The sequence below is a fragment of the Oncorhynchus gorbuscha genome, linkage group LG20 (assembly GCF_021184085.1).
Source record: "Oncorhynchus gorbuscha isolate QuinsamMale2020 ecotype Even-year linkage group LG20, OgorEven_v1.0, whole genome shotgun sequence".
Taxonomy (NCBI): Eukaryota; Metazoa; Chordata; class Actinopteri; order Salmoniformes; family Salmonidae; genus Oncorhynchus; species Oncorhynchus gorbuscha.
In genome coordinates, this window is record NC_060192.1 from 4,546,637 (window position 1) to 4,567,700 (window position 21,064).

Below are 21,064 nucleotides of genomic sequence, written 5' to 3' on the forward strand. Positions count from 1 at the left end.
GCCTTGAATTCTAAATAAATCACAGACAGTGTCACCAGCAAATCACTCCCACACCATCACACCTCCTCCTCCATGCTTCATGGTGTGAACCACACATGCGGAAATCATTTGTTCACCTACTCTGCGTCTCACAAAGACACAGAGATTGGAAGCAGAAATCTCAAATTTGTACTCATCACACCAAAGTACAGATTTCCACCGGTCTAATGTCCATTGCTAGTGTTTCTTGGCCCAAGCAAGTCTCTTCTTCTTATTGGTGTCCTTTAGTAGTGGTTTCTTTGCAGCAATGGACCATGAATGCCTGATTCACGCAGTCCCCTCTGAACAGTTGTTGTTGAGATCTGTCTTTTACTTGTTTGGGCTGCAATTTCTGAGGCTGGCAACTCTAATGAACAAGGCAAATGGTGGCGACGTTGAAGAATCTCATATATAAAATTGAGATTGATATGTTTGACACTTTTTTGGTTACTTCATGATTCCATATGTGTTATTTCATAGATTTGTCTTCACTATTATTCTACAATGTAGAAAATTGTAAAAAAATAAAGATAAACCCTTGAATGAGTAGGTATGTTCAAACTTTTGACTGGCACTGTACTTTCATTGCAGTAAAGTACTTCAAACATCTTTGGGCTATCAAGTTCATGCTACTGCTGCCAGCCTAATTTTCTGCTGCTGAATAACTAGTCTCGCAAACGCCACCCTTTAGTGGTAACCAGTCAATCATGTGTCCTTTAGAAAACATTATTTTGCCTGGAGTTGTGCCAACCACTCAGTGAAGCTTTATTGATGTGGAATTACACTTTTTTTTTAATAGATCAGATTTTTTTTTTCAATGGTTGTTAACAATCCCGTATCCGGGAGCGTAATCATAATCTCAAACGAATTTGCATGACGCAGCGGACATAAATACTTTTCCTATTCATGAAAATCGCAAATGAAATGAAATAAATATATTCAAACACAAGCATAGCCTTTTGTTAACAACACTGTCATCTCAGATTTTCAAAATATGCGTTACAGCCAACGCTAGACAAGCATTTGTGTAAGTTTATCATGGCATAATGCTATGCTAGGCTCTGCTGGCAGCAGGCAACATTTTCACTAAAATAAGAAAAGCAACCAAATTAAATCATTTACCTTTGAAGAACTTCGGATGCTTTCACTCAGGAGACTCCCAGTTAGACAGCAAATGTTCCTTTTTTCCAAAAATATTATTTTTGTAGGCGAAATAGCTCCCGTTTCTTCATCATGCTTGGCTGAGAAATCGACCGGAAAATGCTGCAACTATAACGCCAAACTTTTTTCAAAATTCGCTCCATAATATCGACAGAAACACGGCAAACGTTGTTTAGGATCCATCCTCAAGGTGTTTTTAACATATATATTCGATAATATATCCGTCGAGGCAATTGGTTTCTCATAAGAAGCGATTGGAAAAATGGCTACCTCAGTATTTTACGCAAGGTTTTCTGCGGGAGACACCATGTGACCACATGCTATATATGGTCCCTATCGGCCATTCTTCAATGGAAATGCCTAAAAAGATGCCACAATGCTGTAGACACCTTGGGGAATACGTGGAAAACGTAAACTCATTCGTAGCTCATTCACAGCCATATAAGGAGTCATTGGCATGAGGCGGTTTTTAAAAAATGCAGCGCTTCTTGGTTGGAATTTTATCTGGGTTTCGCCTGTAACATCAGTTCTGTGGCACTCACAGACAATATATTTGCAGTTTTGGAAACATCAGAGTGGTTTCCTTTCAAAGCCGTCAATTATATGCATAGTCGAGCATCTTTTCGTGACAAAATATCTTGTTTAAAACGGGAACGTTTTTCATCCAAAATGTTTAATAGCCCCCCCTATGCATAACTGGTTTTAAGAGAACTACTCTATTGGCGTACTAATCAAGTTACTTGAGCTATTTAGTCAAACAGGGGGTAACACTCTAGTAAAACTTCCATTTTATGTATGGTCTTATCTTAGTAACACTACTCCTAATACTGAATCATATACAGTGAAATATATGACGAGGTAAAAAGACACACCTTTCTGTCCATGTTTCCTGTTTGTCAGTGAGGCCCTTCAGTGACTTTTTCAGCCAGCACATGTGACTGCAGAGCGAGGAAGGAAATGCCTGTCTGAAGCTGATAAGCCAGTCTGAACAAGAGCCGTTCTGCTCATATTTTTACATGTCTTTACACGTCATCTTCACATATCTTCTGAGGGAACTGTTGCCTACAGAACAAAGTGTTTAGCCAACAAAAAGCCCCCTGCTCTAACTGTAGGAGGCAATTAGACTAAAACTATCATGTTTTTACAGATCACCAAAATAGAAGTCTAGAATAAGCCCGCTGATCTAGAATGTTGTATAAAAAAAATTATTTTGCATTTTTGTTATTTCTCTGTGAGTTTCCATCAGGCCCCAGCAACTCGCAGGTGTGACCCTGTGGCACGTCTTGTTGTTCCTGTGCCTCTGATCCACAGGATGCTAGCTGACAGGAAAGAGATGAGTCTATTCTAATCATGTCTGAATGACCCTACCAGAGAGACCCAAACAACACTGTCCTGTAGACATTTCTGAGATGAAGGATTCTCACATGTTTACAGACAGTGAATAAATACAGTATTTTGGGTGAATACCGTAGGACATGGTGGTGTAATTGATATATGACTGGATTGGGTGAATACTGTAGGACATGGTGGTGTAATTGATATATGACTGAATTGGGTGAATACTGTAGGACATGGTGGTGTAATTGATATATGACTGAATTGGGTGAATACTGTAGGACATGGAGGTGTAATTGATATATGACTGAATTGGGTGAATACTGTAGGACATGGCGGTGTAATTGATATATGACTGGATTGGGTGAATACTGTAGGACATGGTGGTGTAATTGATATATGACTGAATTGGGTGAATACTGTAGGACATGGAGGTGTAATTGATATACTGTCTAATTGGAGGACTACAGTGACCAGGGAGTTTTGCTATTTCCCACTTCGTCAGTTATCTGATGTTGATTTAGGTTTTATTACGTTATTACACAACATGGCACGGATTATGTAGCATTGCTATTCACATCATCAATGCATTGATAGGTTCACTGAGGTTTATAAGTGTCTATTGCATTCATCTTTATATTAATTGGACTGCGTTTTCGTAGAGATATGACTGGGTTTGGCCTGGCTTGATTTTAAGGACACAGCTAAGTTTCTCCGACAGAGGGCAGTGTTGCCCAATTGGCTTTTTATTAAGGCTGGCTACAAACTGATAGCTGTTTCAATGATGCGCCATCCATGTTGGTCACCACTGTGTCTCTTTCAGTGGCAGACATAATTGGTCAATTTGGATGTTTTCCCAGTGCTACCCAATTCCTGGTAGTCTAGCTGGTCATGATGTGCCTGTTATATAAACGTATTTAGATCTGGGCTGCGTCTCAAGACAGGAGAGTTATCCCCCAACTAAAGTATGCTGGGGAGCTAAGCCCTCTGGCATACGTGACAGCTTTAGTGCAGGAACAGGTTCTATCACAGCTGTCCAAGTGTCGGAGCTCTGTAGAGGACAGTGAACAAGGACAGAACCCGAGGGAACTATCTATAGGGAACAGCTTTCTGGAATGGAAGGCAACCCCTGTGCTCTGTGTTGTCTTGGTCAGTTTCCTGCCTTCTCCCTTAGCAAGAATGAGCTGGTGTTGGTGTGGAATCCGTTAGTGGCCTTCTGAGCAATGTGACCCAAACACAGGGTGCTGTTTTAAAGTTCTAGCTGCACCTTCAGTGGAAAGAACAGAATATGACGTAACACACACATGCAAGCGCCACACACAAACTAAAAAACCATGAACTGAATACATAACATTACTGTGATAAATGCAACACATTTTGGGGACAGTTCCACCTCGATGAAAACCCTAAATGTTTCCCTAATAAGTAAAGCATGAGGCGGTCGAATGTGAGAGAGTGTGTATTGCTACTGTAGTGTTAATGTGAGAGAGTGTGTATTGCTACTGTAGTGTTAATGTGAGAGAGTGTGTATTGCTACTGTAGTGTTAAAGTGAGAGTGTGTGTATTGCTACTGTAGTGTTAATGTGAGAGAGTGTATTGCTACTGTAGTGTTAATGTGAGAGAGTGTGTATTGCTACTGTAGTGTTAATGTGAGAGAGTGTGTATTGCTAATGTAGTGTTAAAGTGAGAGTGTGTGTATTGCTACTGTAGTGTTAATGTGAGAGAGTGTGTATTGCTACTGTAGTGTTAATGTGAGAGAGTGTGTATTGCTACTGTAGTGTTAAAGTGAGAGTGTGTGTATTGCTACTGTAGTGTTAATGTGAGTGAGTGTGTATGTGTTCTTGTTTGAACCCGGGGTGTGTGGTTCTGTGTTTTCACTGCCTTCTCACAGTCCCAGGGTAAATGATCCATGCTTTCCCTCTCCCTCCCACACACACTCCTCTTCCATCACCCCATACACTCACACACACACACGTAACCTTTCCCTCAGCCCTCACACAGCACCCCTGAATAGTCCCCCATACAGCCAGGCCTAGCTCAACATGATCTGATAGATGAGGATTACAGGTGCAGGAAACTGCTTCAGCATGTCTCTGTTATTTCAGGTTTTTTAGCAGTTTGTAAAGTGTTAATATTTCAATAATTTCACTTTAAATTGTTCAAGGGTTTCTGTAACATACGTCTTTCGATAAGGGAGCAAGGCGAGACCCAGATGCAGACACAGGAGGCAGATGGTTGGAGTCTTAGATGTTTATTCATCCAGAAAAGGGGGTAGGCAGGAGAATGGTCGTGTACAGGCAAAAAGTCCAAACCAGTTTTGAGTCCAGTAAGTACCGAAGGGCAGGCAGGCAGAATAGTCAGGCAGGCGGGAATGGAGTCCAGAAAACAGGCAAGGGTCAAAACCTGGGAGGACTGGCAAAAGGAGTACAGGAAGAACAAAACACACGCTGGTTGACTTGATAAACATACAAGACGAACTGCCACAGAGAGACAGGAAACACAGGGGTTCATTTCACGGGGGAAAATAAGCGACACCTGGAGGGGGTGGAGACAATAACAAGGACAGGTGAGAGAGATCAGGTTGTGACACTCTCTCTCTCTCTCTCTCTCTCTCTAATTCTGGATAGCCATCTTTGTGAACATCTGCCTTCCTCTATCATTAGAGGAGTGTTCAGGTCAGATTGCTGTAAACCACTCAGGCCCGATGCAGTGCAGACAGTAGCTGTTCAGTACTGTAACTTCAGCAACATTTTAGGATTGGTTGAACTGGCATTTACACCTAATGTCCTGTCTCTAGCTGAAAAATGTCATGTGATCTCCGGGAAATAGGGGAAACCCAAACCCATGAAACAAAGACAAACACACACACGCACGCACACACACACAGAGAAGACAGTCTGTCTGTGCAGAAAGCTCTGTCTGGACACAATAGCATCATAGTTAATCTGCCTCTCTAGACAGGAAGGATATTGACAGATAACACCAGATGGACCCTGGTGCTGCTGTAGGTCAAAGTTTGACTATCCAGCCTCTTCCGTCAAGAACCATGTTTTTCTTACATGTTTAATTTGTAACTGTCTGTCGCCTAGTAACTTTTCCCAGCAGTAGTGGCAGTTATCATGAAAATGTCAGATCTGAGAATCCTTAACCAAACTGGAAGGCAGAACCCACCTACTGTCACTCAACTATAAGCCATCCCTATGAGTTAATTGCAAACCAGATTCCCGGTAGTGTGTCTAGGGTCACAGTTACATTCTGGTACAGTGACTTTATTGCAAATACTGATAAATAAATTAAAAATAGGACAACTATTTTGTGTATGCCACAGACAATGACTATAAGAGGGCAAATATTTTAACATTGTTGTGCATTTCTGGCCAGTTGCCCTCCTACGGCATTTTTGTCATTTCCTTACTACGCTGAGAAATAATCATTTGCTTACATTCTGTTCAATCCGACAGACTGATGTTGAGACTTTCAGTAACTCCACAGCGAAAATAAGATTAGCACGACTTTGTCACACTGAGACAACATTAGACATTCTTATCCGGAGTGCGCACACTGTTATACTGGTCCCCCATGGGAATACGAACCCACAACTCTGGAGTTGCTAGTGCCCTGCTCTACCAACTAAGCCACACGGGAGCCATATGAGACATCTTTTGTATATTACGTACAGAAAGGCCAAGGTTAAGGCTTAGCCTTTACACACCTACTTCAGTAGTGGACTCAATCCTTCACGGTCAGACTGTTACACAACTTTCCAAAGAAAAAAATTAGAAGGAAGGCGAAAGAGAGAGTTGTGGTACTTTGTCATCAAAGGCTTCGTTCCAATGCACTGTACTAGCATACCACTTTAAGGCACCCCCAGTACATCGCTCCATTTTAAGAGCCAGTAGGTCTACTATGGATATTGGAAAATAGCCTCGCCACGCCTCCAAAGCCAAATAGACGTCTGTAAACAACAACAGGGTAACCACTAACCAATGTCTAAGTAAAAGTCACGCAAGCGACTTAGTCACTTATTAACTTTGATATAATCAATGAAGTCATCTGTGGATTAGATGGACTGGATGGAGGGTGGACTCTGACCTGTGGATAAAGCGGAGGTTTATGTTACCCTACAAGGAGAATTTAGTCACATCCAGTGCAGGCTGTGCTGCAGTGCAGTCCGATACAGCATGTCACATAAAAATATATTTGTCACATACAGGGAGACGAGGAAATGCTCTATAGCTCCCTCAACAACGCAGTAACGACAATAACCATAACATTGATAAAAAGAGCAAAACATAGCAAGTAATAAGAGCGGTAGTATGCATAATAATGGACTGTATTATGCAACACTGTATTTACAATATGAAGTGAGAATTGACCTTGGTCACGCAGTTGAATAAATGGTATATCATAGAACAGCAGCATTGACTGTCTGTGTGTACAGCATGGGTGTGAGTTCTGCATGTGTGTGTGAGTTCTTCTGAGTGTGTGTGTGAGTTCTGCGTGTGTGTGTGTGTGTGTGTGTGTGTGTGTGTGTGTGTGTGTGTGTGTGTGTGTGTGTGTGTGTGTGTGTGTGTGTGTGTGTGTGTGTGTGTGTGTGTGTGTGTGTGTGTGTGTGTGTGTGTGTGTGTGTGTGTGTGTGTGTGTGTGTGTGTGTGTGTTTATGAGTGGTTGTGTTTATGAGTGGTTGTGTTTATGAGTGGTTGTGTGTAAGTGTTGGTTGTGTGGGTCGTCAGGACATGATACATTGGCAATTTTGTAGGGCAATATTGCCGAGCAATGCTGCTGGCAACAGAGTGGGGTAATGAGACACTGGAGCAATGATGAGCAATGAGCAACATGGACATGAATAATAGATTTCATATGAATCAAATCAAACTTTATTTGTCACATGCGCCGAGTTACTTACAAGCCCTAAGTAAAAATAAATAAATAAAAGGAACAATTAATTAAACAGCAGCAGTAAAATAACAATAGCAAAGTTATATACAGGGGGTACAGGTACAGAATCAATGTGCGGGGGCACCGGTTAGTCGAGGTAATTGAGGTAATATGTACATGTAGGTAGAGATAAAGTGACTATCCATAGATAATAAACAAAGAGTAGCAGCAGCGTAAAAGAGGGGTCTGGGTAGCCATTTAATTAGATGTTCAGGAGTCTTACTGCTTGGGGGTAGAACCTGTTAAGAAGCATTTTGGACCTAGACTTGGTACCAGTACCGCTTGTCGTGCAGTAGCAGAGAGAACAGTCTATGACTAGGATGGCAGGAGTCTGTGAAAATGTTTAGGGCCTTCTACTGACACCGCCTGGTACACAGGTCCTGGATGGCATGAAGCTTGGCCCCAGTGATGTACTGGGCCGTACGCACTACCCTCTGTAGTGTCTTGTGGTCAGACAGCGAGCAGTTTCCATACCAGGCAGTGATGCAACCAGTCAGGATGCTCTCGATGGTGCGGCTGTATAACCTTTTGAGGATCTGAGGACCCATGCCAAATATTTTCAGTCTCCTGAGGGGGAATAGGCTTTGCGCTGCCCTCTTCATGACTGTCTTAGGGTGTTTGGACCATGATAGTTTGTTGGTGATGTGGACACCAAGGAACTTGAAGCTCTCCACCTGCTCCACTGCAGCCCCATCGATGAAAATGGGGGCATGCTCGGTTCTCCTTTTCCTGTAGTCCACAATCATCTCCATTGTCTCGATCACCGCTGTTGGTGATGAGACCTACCACTGTTGTGTCGTCAGCAAACTTGATGATAGTGTTGGAGTCATGCCTGGCCATGCAGTCATGAGTGAACAGGGAGTACAGGAGGGGACTGAGCACGCACCCCTGAGGGGCCCCCTTGTTGAGGATCAGTGTGGCGGATGTGCTGTTACCTACAGTACTCTTACCACCTGGGGGCGGCCAGTCAGGAAGTCCAGGATCCAGTTGCAGAGGGAGGTGTTTAGTCCCAGGGTCCTTAGCTTATTGATGAGCTTTGAGGGCACTATGGTGTTGAATGCTGAGCTGTAGTCACTGAATAACATGCGCACATAGGCGGTATTGAAGTTGGAGTGGGTCTAGGGTTTCTAGGATAATGGTATTGATGTGAGCCATGACCAGCCTTTCAAAGCATTTCATGGCTACAGACGTGAGTGCTACCGGTCAGGAGTCATTTAAGCAGGTTACCTTCTTAGGCACACTATGGTGGTCTGCTTGAAACATGTTGGTATTACTCAGTCAGGGACAGGTTGAAAATGTCAGTGAAGACATTTGCCAGTTGGTCAGCGCATGCTCGGAGACAGGTCCTGGTAATCTGTCTGGGCCTGCGGCCTTGTGAATGTTGACCTGTTTAAAGGTCTTACTCACATTGGCTATGGAGAGCATGATCACACAGTCTTCCGGAACAGCTGATGCTCTCATGCATGCTTCAATGTTACTTGCCTCGAAGTGAGTATAGATGTATAGATGTAATTTAGCTCATCTGGTAGGCTCATGTCACTGGGCAGCTCGTTGGCTGTGCTCCCCGTTGTAGTCTGTAAAAGTTTGCAAGCCCTGCCACATCTGATGAGCGTCAGAGCCGGTGTAGTACGATTCAATCTTAGTCCTGTATTGATGCTTTTCCTGTTTGATGGTTCGTCGGAGGTCATAGCGGGATTTCTTAGAGTCCTGCACCCTGAAAGCGGCAGCTCTACCCTTTAGCTCAGTGCGGATGTTACCTGTAATGCATGGCTTCTGGTTGGGGTATGTACGTACGGTCACTGTGGGGACGATGTAATCGATGCACTTACTGATGAAGCCAGTGACTGATGCGGTGTACTCCTCAATACTTTCGTAAGAATTCCGGAACATATTCCGATCTGTGCTAGCAAAACAGTCCTCACTAGGAGCGCCGCCTCTGGATGAGTGTTTTCCTGTTTGCTTATGGCCGTATACAGCTCATTGAGTGCGGTCTTAGTGCCAGCATCGATTTGTGGTGGTAAATAGACAATTACGAAAAATACAGATGAAAACTCTCTAAGTAAATAGTTTTATCTACAGCAAGATACTCTACCTCAGTGAGATAGGCGAGCAAAACCTTGAGACTACCTTAGATTTCATGCACCAGCTGTTGTTTACAAATATACATAGACCATCACCCCTTGTCTTACCAGAGGCCGCTGTTCTATCCTGCCGAAAAGCTTAAAAACTGCCAGCTGTATGTTATTCATGTCGTCATTCAGCCACGACTCGGTGAAACATAAGATATTCCCGGTTTTAATGTCCCGTTGGTAGGATATACGTGATTGTAGTTTGTCTCTTTTATTATCGATTGTTTGTACGTTGGCTAATAGGACCCATGGTAATGGTAGACTACCCTCTCTGCGACAGATCCTTACAAGGCACCCGGACCGTCGTCCACGATACCTCCGTCTCTTTCTCCTGTGAATGACGGGGATGAGGGCCTTGTTGGGTGTCTGAAGTAAATCCTTCCCGTCCGTCTCGTTGAAGAAGAAAAAGTCTTCCTCCAGGTGAATCCCTGGTTTCCCAGGTCTAAACTAGTCACTGTCCTGATATTTAGAAGCTCTTTTTGGTCATAAGACACGGTGCCAGAAACATTATGTACAAAATAAGTTACAAATAAAGTGAGAAAACACACAATAGCACAATTGGTCACAGGATCGTGAAACGGCAGCCATTTCCTTCTTTATACAGTAGAGTATACGAAACATTAAGACCACCTTCTCTATGATACAGACTGACCAGGCGAATCCATGTGAAAGATATGATCCCTTATTGATGCCACTTGTTATATCCACTTCAATCAGTGTAGGTGGAGGGGAGGAGACAGGTTAAACAAGGACTTTTAAGCCTTGAGACAGTTGAGACATGGATTGTGTATGTGTGCCATTCAGAGGGTGAATGGGCAAGACAAAATATTCAATTGCCTTTGAACAGGGTACAGTAGTAGGTGGCAGGGCGCACCGGTTTGTGTCAAGAAATGCCACGCTGCTGGATTTTTCACACTCAACAGTTTCCCATGTGTATCAAGAATGGTACACCACCCAAAGGACAACATGGGCCAACATCCCTGTGGAACGCTTTCGACGCCTTGAAAACTCAATTTCCCCATTTATTTAAGAATATCCTATAGCTTTGTGTTGCCTGTTGACTGTCACATCTGTATGGAATTTATCAGCTAACAAACAAGCAACCAACAGGTGTTGCCCCTACCCTGGGGATCCACTCAACCTACTTCCAGGCAAGTCAATGACAACACAGACATTGGAAAACTAGATTTTATGAAGTGTAAATGGTATTCATCAAGCTAGTGCACTAGTAAATCATACAAAAAGCAATATAAAATGCTAAACGAAATGTAGCCTGTTTGTCCCATTGACGTAATATGCATGGGTTGCGGTTAGCATGCTAATCGATAAGAATATGCACCACAGTGGATATTTTTGGCAGCTTAACGTGACAAACTGAACACAGTATGTGTGTATTAACATATCATTATATAATATAGTAGTGGAGAAACATATGAGGCAGGAATGGCCGACATTTTACTCCAACATGGGAGTTGATTTTCTCTCCCTTCAGGTTGCCATGTTTTTCCAAATATTTTGGAACTGCAGCCTGTTCACATGACCAATATCTGTGCTCTGATTGGAGGATTCCTACAAATTGCCCACTAGGTGGAGCTGCCGATCAATATTCCCCAGATAATAAAAAGTTGCTCATTTTCAATAAACGCAACATGTAGTGCTGAATTGTAAGATCCCAGAATTGTTCCATACACACAAAATTTATATCAATTGATGATTTTCTTTATATGAACTGTAACTCAATAAATCATTGAAATTGTTGCATGTTGCGTTACTATTTTTGTTCAGTATAGTTGCCATTGTTTCATGGCCTTTAGGTGTAGATAGTCTCTGAGGCCCTATTCCCACTACGAGAGATGAAGGAGAGTCTGAGGAGCGGAGTGCCGAAAGAGATTTCTACTTTTCACATTAAATCCTTAACTTTCGTTATGGCTGGCAAGGCTAGCTAGCTTGCTAACATGATTGGATTTTTTCTTCAGTATTAACCCTTCTCTGTTCAACACAAACTGAAGAGAGGAAATCAGAAGATTATTGTAAAGATGAAATAGAAATAAATTGGAATTCAATTCAAAATATACATGTTCTTAAATCCTTAGGCCTTCTCTGAAGTGTAGTAAGTGAAGACTAAGGTGTAGGTCTGTGCAGGGAGACAGCTAGGGTTAGCTCTTCAGCAGTCTGATCACATGGGCGGTATTAGCTGTCTCGGATCCTTTTGGAGGAAGCAGAGCATGCAACCCTGGGTGGCCCCTGTGTTGAGGATGGCAGAGGTGTTTCTGCTTACTGTAGCTGAGGAGGAGTTTTACACATTAATCACAGATCAAAAGTGCAGAAAATTCAAATTTTGCTTTAAATTTTACACCATGTTTTTCACTAGTTCAATCATCTAGAAACAGTGTTAATCACGAGTGATTGAATCTGAACACGTCCTGAAGCTGGACAGAACATTCAGGGGACTGTTTCTAAACAACAAGGTCAGTTTACTTTCCCAGGGAAAAGCAGCCTCTGGGAATAGACAGGAAAACAGAGAGGTTTTTAAATGCTTAAGCGAGGTCAACATCAGTACAAATGCATTCCTCTTACAGGATTCACACCAAGCCGATATCAGACCTCAGGATAAGACCCAGATGCAGACAGTTCAAAGTAACAAAAGTGTATTACAAAAACAGGTGGCAGGCAAATGAAAGGTCAAGGACAGGCAGAGGTCAGTAATTCAGAGCAGTCTGAAATGTACAGAACGCCAGGCAGAACGGTCAAAACCAGCAAGACTAGCGTGAAAAACAGGAGTACGGTGAAAACTGCTGGTAGGCTTGACAAGACAAACAGAAAACACTGGTATAAATCCACAGGGGATAATGGGGAAAACGGGCAACACCTGGAGGGGGGTGGAGAGAAGCACAAGACAGGTGAAACAGGACAGGGTGTGAGAGCCGATACATTTTGATTGGTAAAAAGTATAGCCGATTATAAATTCCATTATGAAGTACATTATATAATAATGTGTTGTCCCACAGTGATTTATTCAGTGTTATACAACAGGTGGGTGAATGCTGATTGGTTAAGACTGCATTCCAGTCCGGGTTTATTCCACAAGTTACCACTGGCTAAATCTTTGACGTTAAAAAATACCTATTTACTCTGTTCCATTTGACTGCGCAATCCACTGTTTCATCGGCCCAGCCAGGCAATTTATAAACTTGATATCCACTATAAAAAGCATCTAGACATTATCTCACATTTCTTTTAGACTTACATGTAGTTTTCAACAGTTGAGATTTGTCTAAACCTTGCTCTCTGTATCTCTTACATTTGCAACATTGTTCCAATTTTCAAATTCGATCTCCAGCTGTCCCATCGTAATGAAGAAGTCGGGATGAGACAGACAGGCAGTCAACTTTTCTCAGCCAGTCGAAATCATGAGTCAGCATAATGTTTGGGATATATACAAAGCACTATCAATAGAAAACAGGTCAAACGAAACGAAGTGCAGCTAGTTTGCTGTCTTTCTAGCTTCAGTTGGAAGTGATTGTGTTAGTTGTGTTGTTGGCTAGCTCCTCTGAATAACAGTGTCCTGACGAGAGAGTTGTTACACTCTCAAACACATATATCCCCTGAACGCAGCTCACTCTCCAGATCCTAATCATCTGAATTCTGATCACCTGTTCACACACATCTTATTCATTATCACACCCTATTTAGTTCAGTTCTTTGCACCCCATCACTGTGAGATATTGTTTGTTTTGTGACACACTTATATTCGGAGTGCTGGGTTTCCTGGAATTTACCGATGTGGTCCTTTACAATAAACACCTGATGTGCCCTGCGTTTCAAACCAGCTCTCTGTCTCCCTCTAAGAATAAATTAATCAAAATAATGTTTTTAATTGAAATGTCAATCATTATCTGAGTGTGTTGGTAACCCATTGCATTAAAGTGATTACCACTTTTGATTACCACGGTCCCTCGAAGCCGGTGTTTGGGGCCTAACACCCATGCCAATATATCCTCCAAACACCGGCTTCTCTGGCGCTATCACTTAATTATAAATGTGCTCTGCTGTACCACAGAGACTCAGCTGCAATTGTTGTATCTGCTCTTACAGAAAGAGATTCCTTGCCATTCTTACACATCCTCTCTTGCTCACTCTCCCTCTTGACAAACTGGTCCATTATCAAAATCAGATCTGCACAATATAGATGAAATGCATCTTACAGGGGCACAACTTTCACTGGGGGAAATTGCATTTTTGTCCCCCCCTCCCAGTTTTATCATTGGAATGTGATACAAACAAGGAAACGGTGTGCTTTAAGACCATGCGGATTCCTCCAAGCAGTCAGGTAGACAGTTTGGAGTGTTTATCTGACATAAATAAATAAATAAACATATATATGTTTATATATATGTCGCTCCACAAGAGCCGCGGCCCTTGCGGAGCAAGGGAAAACACTACTTCAAGGTCTCAGAGCAAGTGACGTAACCGATTGAAACACTATTTAGCGCACACCGCTAACTAAGCTAGCCGTTTCACATCCGTTACACTCACCCCCCATTTGACCTTCCTCCTTTTTCCCGCAGCAACCAGTAATCCGGGTCAACAGCATCAATGTAACAGTATAATTTTAAACCGTCCCCTCGCCCATACCCGGGCGCGAACCAGGGACCTTCTGCACACATCAACAACAGCCACCCACGAAGCATCGTTACCCATCGCTCCACAAAAGCTGGTATATATATACAGTACCAGTCAAAATTTTGGACTCACCTACTCATTCAAGGGTTTATCTTTATTGACTATTTTCTACATTGTAGAATAATAGTGAAGACATCAAAACTATTAAATAACACATATGGAATCATGTAAGTGTTAAACAGATCAAAATATACTTTATATTTGAGATTCTTCAAAGTATCAACCATTTGCCTTGACAGCTTTGCACATTCTTGGCATTCTCTCAACCAGCTTCATGAGGTAGTCACCTGGAATGCATTTAAATTCACAGGTGTGCCTTGTTAAAAGTTAATTTGTTGAATGTCTTTCCTTCTTAATGCATTTGAGCCAATCATTTGTGTTGTGAAAAGGTATACAGAAGATAGCCCTATTTGGTAGAATATCAAGTTCCTATTATGGCAAGAACAGCTCAAACTGTCCATCATTACTTTAAGACATGAAGGTCAGTCAATCCGGAAAATTTCAAGAACTTTTCAAGTTTCTTTAAGTGGAGTCGCAAAAACCATCAAGTGCTATGATGAAACTGGCTCTAATGAGGACTACCACAGGAAAGGAAGACCCAGAGGATATGTGCATTAGAGTTACCAGCCTCAGAAATCAGAAATGAACTGCACCTCAGATTGTGCTTCGCAGAGTTCAAGTAACAGACACATCTCAACATCAACTGTTCAGAGGAGACTGCGTGAATCAGGCCTTCGTGGTTAAATCGCTGTAAAGAAACCACTGCTAAAGGACACCAATAATAAGAAGAGACTTGCTTGGGCCAAGAAACAAGAGCAATGGACATTAGAACGGTGGAAATCTGTCCTTTGGTGTGATCAGTCCAAATTTGAGATTTTTGGTTCCAACCAGCATGTCTTTGTGAGATGCAGAGTAGGTGAATAGATGATCACTACATGTGTGGTTCCCACCTTGGAGCATGGAGGAGGCGTGATGGTGTGGGGGTGCTTTTGCTGGTGACACTGTCAGTGATTTATTTAGAATTCAAAGCACACTTAACCAGCGTGGCTACCACAGCATTCTGCAGAAATACGCCATCCCATCTGGTTTGCGCTTAATGGGACTACCATTTGTTTTTCAAAACACACCTCCAGGCTGTGTAAGGGCTATTTGACCAAGAAGAAGAGTGATGGGGTGCTGCATTAGATGACCTGGCATCTACAATCACCCGACCTCAACCTAATAGAGATGGTTTGGGATGATTTGGACCGCAGAGTGAAGGAAAAGCAGCCAACAAGTGCTCCGCATATCTGGGAAATCATTCAAGACTGTTGGAAAAGCATTCCAGGTGACTGCCTCATGAAGCTGGTTGAGAGAATGCAAAGCTGTCATCAAGGCAAAGGGTGGCTACTTTTAAGAATATAAAATATATTTTGATTTGTTTAACACTTTTTCGGTTACTAGATGATTCCACATGTGTTATCTCATAGTTTTGATGTCTTCATTATTATTCTACAATGTAGAAAATAGTAAAAATAAAAAATACCCCACAGTAGGTGTGTCCAAACGTTTGACTGGTACTGTATGTCCCCCGACTTCTAAATCCAAAGTTCAGCCCCTGCAGCTTTATATTATCAAAAACAAGCACATACATACTGAACTAAAACACATCAAACTGACAAAATAGCCATCTTCACATATGACCTCAGTGTTTGAAATGAATGAAATTGTTGAAAAATGTTCTTGTCTGCTCTGGCCAAACTTTATGTTGTGGGTCTAGGAAGAAATAACTGGGACTATCGGTGTCAAAAAAGTAACTGTTGTTTTCCAAAAATCCATAGCTAGGTCTATTTAATAACAATGATCCTAACAAGAAAACAGCATCGATCTCCATTCAGTCAAAAATGTCATTCAACATTAAATATCGACCAACGTGAAATGTTTGACATGCAGCTGCATTATTCTTCCGTTCCGATCATTGACCCCAACTGATGACATCAGAAGACATGAACGCGCGTCCTGCTAAAAAAAAAGCTATAATATGCGTCATGGTGGGACAGGCGACTATGAACTATCTGAAAGCGACAGTTTAGTACAGTTTAGTACAGCAACAGTGAGGAGTCAGACTAAACATACAGATTAAAAAACGTTTCCAGTTCTAGCAGAAGCGCTGTAGGCTTTATTAGTAAACCTGTTAATCTTTATGGGACTTCACTGCAGTTCTGAGAGGATGTTTTATAAAACTGTTCTTATCCTGGCTGCCGTGCACGCGGCTTCGTCCGCGGTTTATAACGGTGAGTAGAATTCCCATTATGTGTGATGAAATGTTTGTTTCCTCATAAAGTGTCTCACTTTAACTTAAAAGTATTTCATACAAAACAACGTGTAGGCGACACTTTGTAGACCCTCTTGATATGTAGCCACACATATTATTTTCCAAATGTTCACTCATTCTTCTAGGCTATAACAGGTCGGCGTGGAAGGTGACTTCATTTTTTAGATGTAGCCAACAAATTCATGCACGTTTTTTGTTATTGTAAATCGTCTCCAAACATTTATAGACAGTCAGGCATACATATTCCTAAATATAAATGACCAAGTCATGGCATATTTTGAATAGGCCTATAGACTATTGTAACCAAAAATAAAGGATTATATTAATTCTCTCACACATTGTGTACTTTACTGATATACATTTCATTCATCGGCTGTGATGGATCAAAACAGCTCGAAATGAATTGCCATGGTCAGGACCCCAAAAGTGTTATTTTCGAACACATTTAAGTAGTTGGCCATTTCATTAACATTGTATCCCCTCATATCAAGACATGCCTCATCCTATTTCAAGGAGATCCTATAAAGAAAGCCAAACAGTCTGTTTGAGGCTCTCCACACCACTGAGCTCTATGACTGTATTACAATGTAGAGCGCAGTGCTCCACACCTATCCTCATGCGTGGCTGACTCACATCTCTATGTTGCTTTTCTGCTCAGGCAGCGCCATCGTTAGGACCTTTGCCAGGCGATTAGTCACGGAACGGCCCCTGGTCACAGACGAGCCTATAGATCTGGACCTGCTGGATTACTACCCAAACGAAGACAGAAATGGGCCCGGAGGCAGACTCAACCATGGATCCGCACCGGGACAGAGAGTTGGGTTTATTAACGGGTCCAGACTGGGACAGGTGGAACTGGGCTCGGTCAGGAATGTTACAGGAGTCTGGTCTTACGCTATCTCTGTTACGGCCAACGACTTCCTCACGGGCCGTCTGTCCACCATCTTCATCCCGACGCTTTACACCGTCGTCTTCCTCATCAGCTTGCCCCTCAACACTTTCGCCATGGTGACCTTTGCCCGACAGATCCGTCCCGTGAAGCCGGCGGTGATCTACATGCTGAACCTGGCGGCCGCTGACCTCCTGCTCGCCCTATTGCTGCCCTTCAAGATCGCCTACCACTACGGTGGCAACGACTGGGGCTTCGGCGACGGGATGTGCCGCCTGGTCACCGCCGCCTTCTACTGCAACATGTACTCCTCCGTCCTCCTTATGACCTGTATCAGCGTGGACCGCCTGCTGGCCGTGGCCTACCCCATCAACTCCCTGGCCTGGAGGAGTCCATGTAAAGCAGCCCTGGCCTGCAGCTCCATGTGGGTCCTGGCTGTGGGTGGCTCGCTGCCCCTGGTCCTCTCACAGCAGACGGTCTACTACGACCCACTTGGCATAACCACCTGCCATGACATCCAGGACCTGAAGCTGTTAGAGGGGCGCTACCTCTTCTTCTTCCCCATTCTCTCCTGCACCCTCTACTTCCTGCCGCTGTTCGTCACGGTGACCTGCTACTCCCGGGTGGTGCAAGTGCTCAACAGGGCTCCACACGGTGTCATGGGTAAATAGAAACCAGACTTGTGCACTTCACAAATGATATGCAGCACAGTGACCACCCACTGTCATCATGCAGTTTTACTAATAGGAGCGGTTTCATAGACCAAGTTTTTGGTCTAAAAAATTGGCTATTTGTATTGATTCTCTTTTCCATGTCTTCTGCACAACAACCTTCCCCATAAGAGGATAACAACATTTTCTATTGGAATTTGATCTAGGTCGTTCAAGGCAGAAGGCACGGGCAGTGGTGATGGTGGTCATCGTGCTGGTGGTGTTTGTGATCTGTTTCACGCCCACCAACGCCATCCTTCTGGCTCACTACCTCCAGATTGGTGGGCGGGTGGCGGGGGAGCCGGACGCCACTCACGTGGCCTACCTGGTGTCTCTGTGTGTGGGGAGCATAAGCTGCTGCCTGGACCCACTGGTCTACTACTTTGGCTCGTCCCGGTGCCAGAGGCAGCTTGCGGCGGCTCTGGGGTGCCGGGCGGCCGCAGAGGGAGGGAAGAATCTGGCCTCAACCTCTGGTTCTTCCAGCACCAGCACCAGCACCAGGATAAGTAAGGTGGATGCCTTCCAGGCCAGCCTCAGCAGCCAGTACAAGAAACTCCTGGTCTGATGGATGGAGACACAGAGAGCTGTTTCTGATTCATATTCTAAAGTGAAGAATATATATTTCATTGACTGAAGTGAAGATGATATATTTAGTATGTACACTGAGTATACCAAACATTTGGGAACACCTTCCTAATATTGAGTTGCAATCCCACCCTCTTGCATTTAGAACAGCCTTAATTCATAGGTGTCGACTCCAATGCCTCCCACAGTTGTGTCAAGTTGGCTGGATGTCCTTTGGGTGGCGGGCCATTCTTGATACACACGGGAAACGGTTGAGCATGAACAAATCCAGCAGCATTGCAGTTCCTAACACAAACCGGTGCGCCTGGCACCTACTACCCTGTTCAAAGGCACGTCAATCGTTTGTCTTGCCCATTCCTCTGAAAGGCACACAGACACCGTCCATCTTTTAGTTGTCTCAAGGCTTTGCCTGTCTGCTCCCCTTCAACTACACTGATTGAAGTGGATTTAACAAGTGACATTAATAAGGGATCATAGCTTTCACCTGGTCAGTCAATGTCATGGAAAGAGCAGGTGTTCTTAATGTTTTGTACACTCGGTGTATTTCCCCCTTTTCAGACAGTGTATATATGGTCTTAAAGATAACCATGGAGAAAGCTAGGTGTTTTTCTTATGGATTTGGCTCGTACATTGAATTCAGTCAGACATTCATCTGTAGCCTGTGACTCCTGGGCCTGGTTTAGCTATACCCAACTATATGAAGAAGATACATTTTTTTTTAAACCGTTTATTTAACTAGGCAAGTCAGTTAAGAACAAATTCTTATTTACAAGGACGGCCCAACCAGTGCAAGAAGCTGCGTGTCCGATTGATATGGATCAAAGCTGTTTCTGACCTGAACCCAACCACCAAGAGGGTACATGAGGCTGAGAGAAAAATGAACATTTCCATGTATAAAAATGTAACGCAATGATAATGTATAACATCTTTAAAATGTGTATCTTAAATATATTTCCCGTTGAAGTTGCTATTCTTGAAGTAGGTTTATGGTCCCCAAAGCAGTGTCTGGGATGTTTGATGGTTTGTGATAAGGGAATTACAAAAGGGGTCTTTGTTCAATCATGAATTGTACCATTTCTTAAAAGAACACTGTGGACAATACAAGGAAATGCTTTTATACGCAGGTTTGGTGAGCTCACGTCCACGCCCGTAGTGTAGAATCTGGTTCTGTTCAAATTTACCATATTATATCGCTACAATAACTTCAGCTCAGACTCGTTATTGCAGTACATTTCTAATTGTGCGAATATGTAGTGTGTTTGCAGAAATGGAAAAGCTTTGAGGCAAACTCCAATACACAGCCTAGGAGGGCTAAGGTAGCGTAAAGTAGTGCTGTGAGGCCCCCTATTGGTCTAAATCATACTTACGTCAAGTCAATTTTATTTCACATTACATCCAGCGGGTGGTGCTGCGTAGCTACTTATACTGCACAAAAATATAAAGTAACATGTAGTTTTGGTCCCAAGTTTCATGATCTGAAATAAGATCCCAGAAATATTACATATGCACAAAAAGCTTATTTCCTTAAAATGTTGTTTACATCCCTATTAGTGAGCATTTCTCCTTTGCCAAGATAATCCATCTGCCAGGCGCGGCATATCAAGAAGCTGATTAAACAGCATGATCATTACACAGGTGCACCTTGTGCTGGGGACAATAAAAGGCCACTCTATAATGTGCCATTTTGTCACAGATGTCAGATGTTTTGAGGGAGCGTGCAATTGGCGTGCTGACTGCAGGAATGTCCACCAGAGCTATTGCCAGAGAATTTAATGTTCATTTCTCTACCATATGCCGCCTCCAACTTCATCTCACAACCACAGATGTGTAATCACACCAGCCCAGGAGCTCCACATCCGGCTTCTTCACCTGAGGGATCGTCTGAGACCAGCCACCCACAACTGATGAAACTGAGGAGTATTTATGTCTGTAATAAAGCCCTTTTGGGGGGGAAAACTCATTCTGATTGGCTGGGCCTGGCTCCCCAGTGGGTGGGCCTATGCCCTCCCAGGCCTACCCACGGTTGCACCCCTGCCCGTTCATGTGAAATCCATAGATTAGGACCTAATTAATTTATTTCAATTGACTGATTTCCTTATATGAACCTTAACTCAGTAACATTTTTTAAATTGTTGCATGATGCATATATTTGTTCAGTATATAGTTCAAACAAGTACTCAGCTTGCTAATAGAACGTATTTGGTTTGAATAAATTAAACATTGCTGAATTTGAGTGGTCTTAGGTGCCATAAAGACATTACAAAAAAAACAATGGTAAATATTTATAATAAAGCATCCTTTC

At 43.0% G+C, this 21,064-nt stretch overlaps 1 protein-coding gene and 1 long non-coding RNA gene across 2 annotated transcripts; one reads left to right on the forward strand and one right to left on the reverse strand.

Annotated features, from left to right (window-relative positions):
- Positions 1–4,749: 4,749 nt before the first annotated feature.
- LOC124007506 lies at positions 4,750–6,403 on the reverse strand. Its single transcript, XR_006833944.1, has 2 exons — positions 6,227–6,403; positions 4,750–4,926 (listed from the first exon to the last, which is right to left on the reverse strand). It is a non-coding gene; the product is annotated as an uncharacterized LOC124007506 (long non-coding RNA).
- Positions 6,404–16,273: 9,870 nt separating this feature from the next.
- Positions 16,274–20,437, forward strand: LOC124007367 (proteinase-activated receptor 1-like). Its single transcript, XM_046317869.1, has 3 exons — positions 16,274–16,537; positions 17,237–18,130; positions 18,345–20,437. Exons 1-3 carry the CDS (start codon positions 16,447–16,449, stop codon positions 18,740–18,742), a joined length of 1,383 nt encoding a protein of 460 aa, XP_046173825.1. The 5' UTR covers positions 16,274–16,446; the 3' UTR covers positions 18,743–20,437.
- The last annotated feature ends 627 nt before the right edge of the window (positions 20,438–21,064 follow it).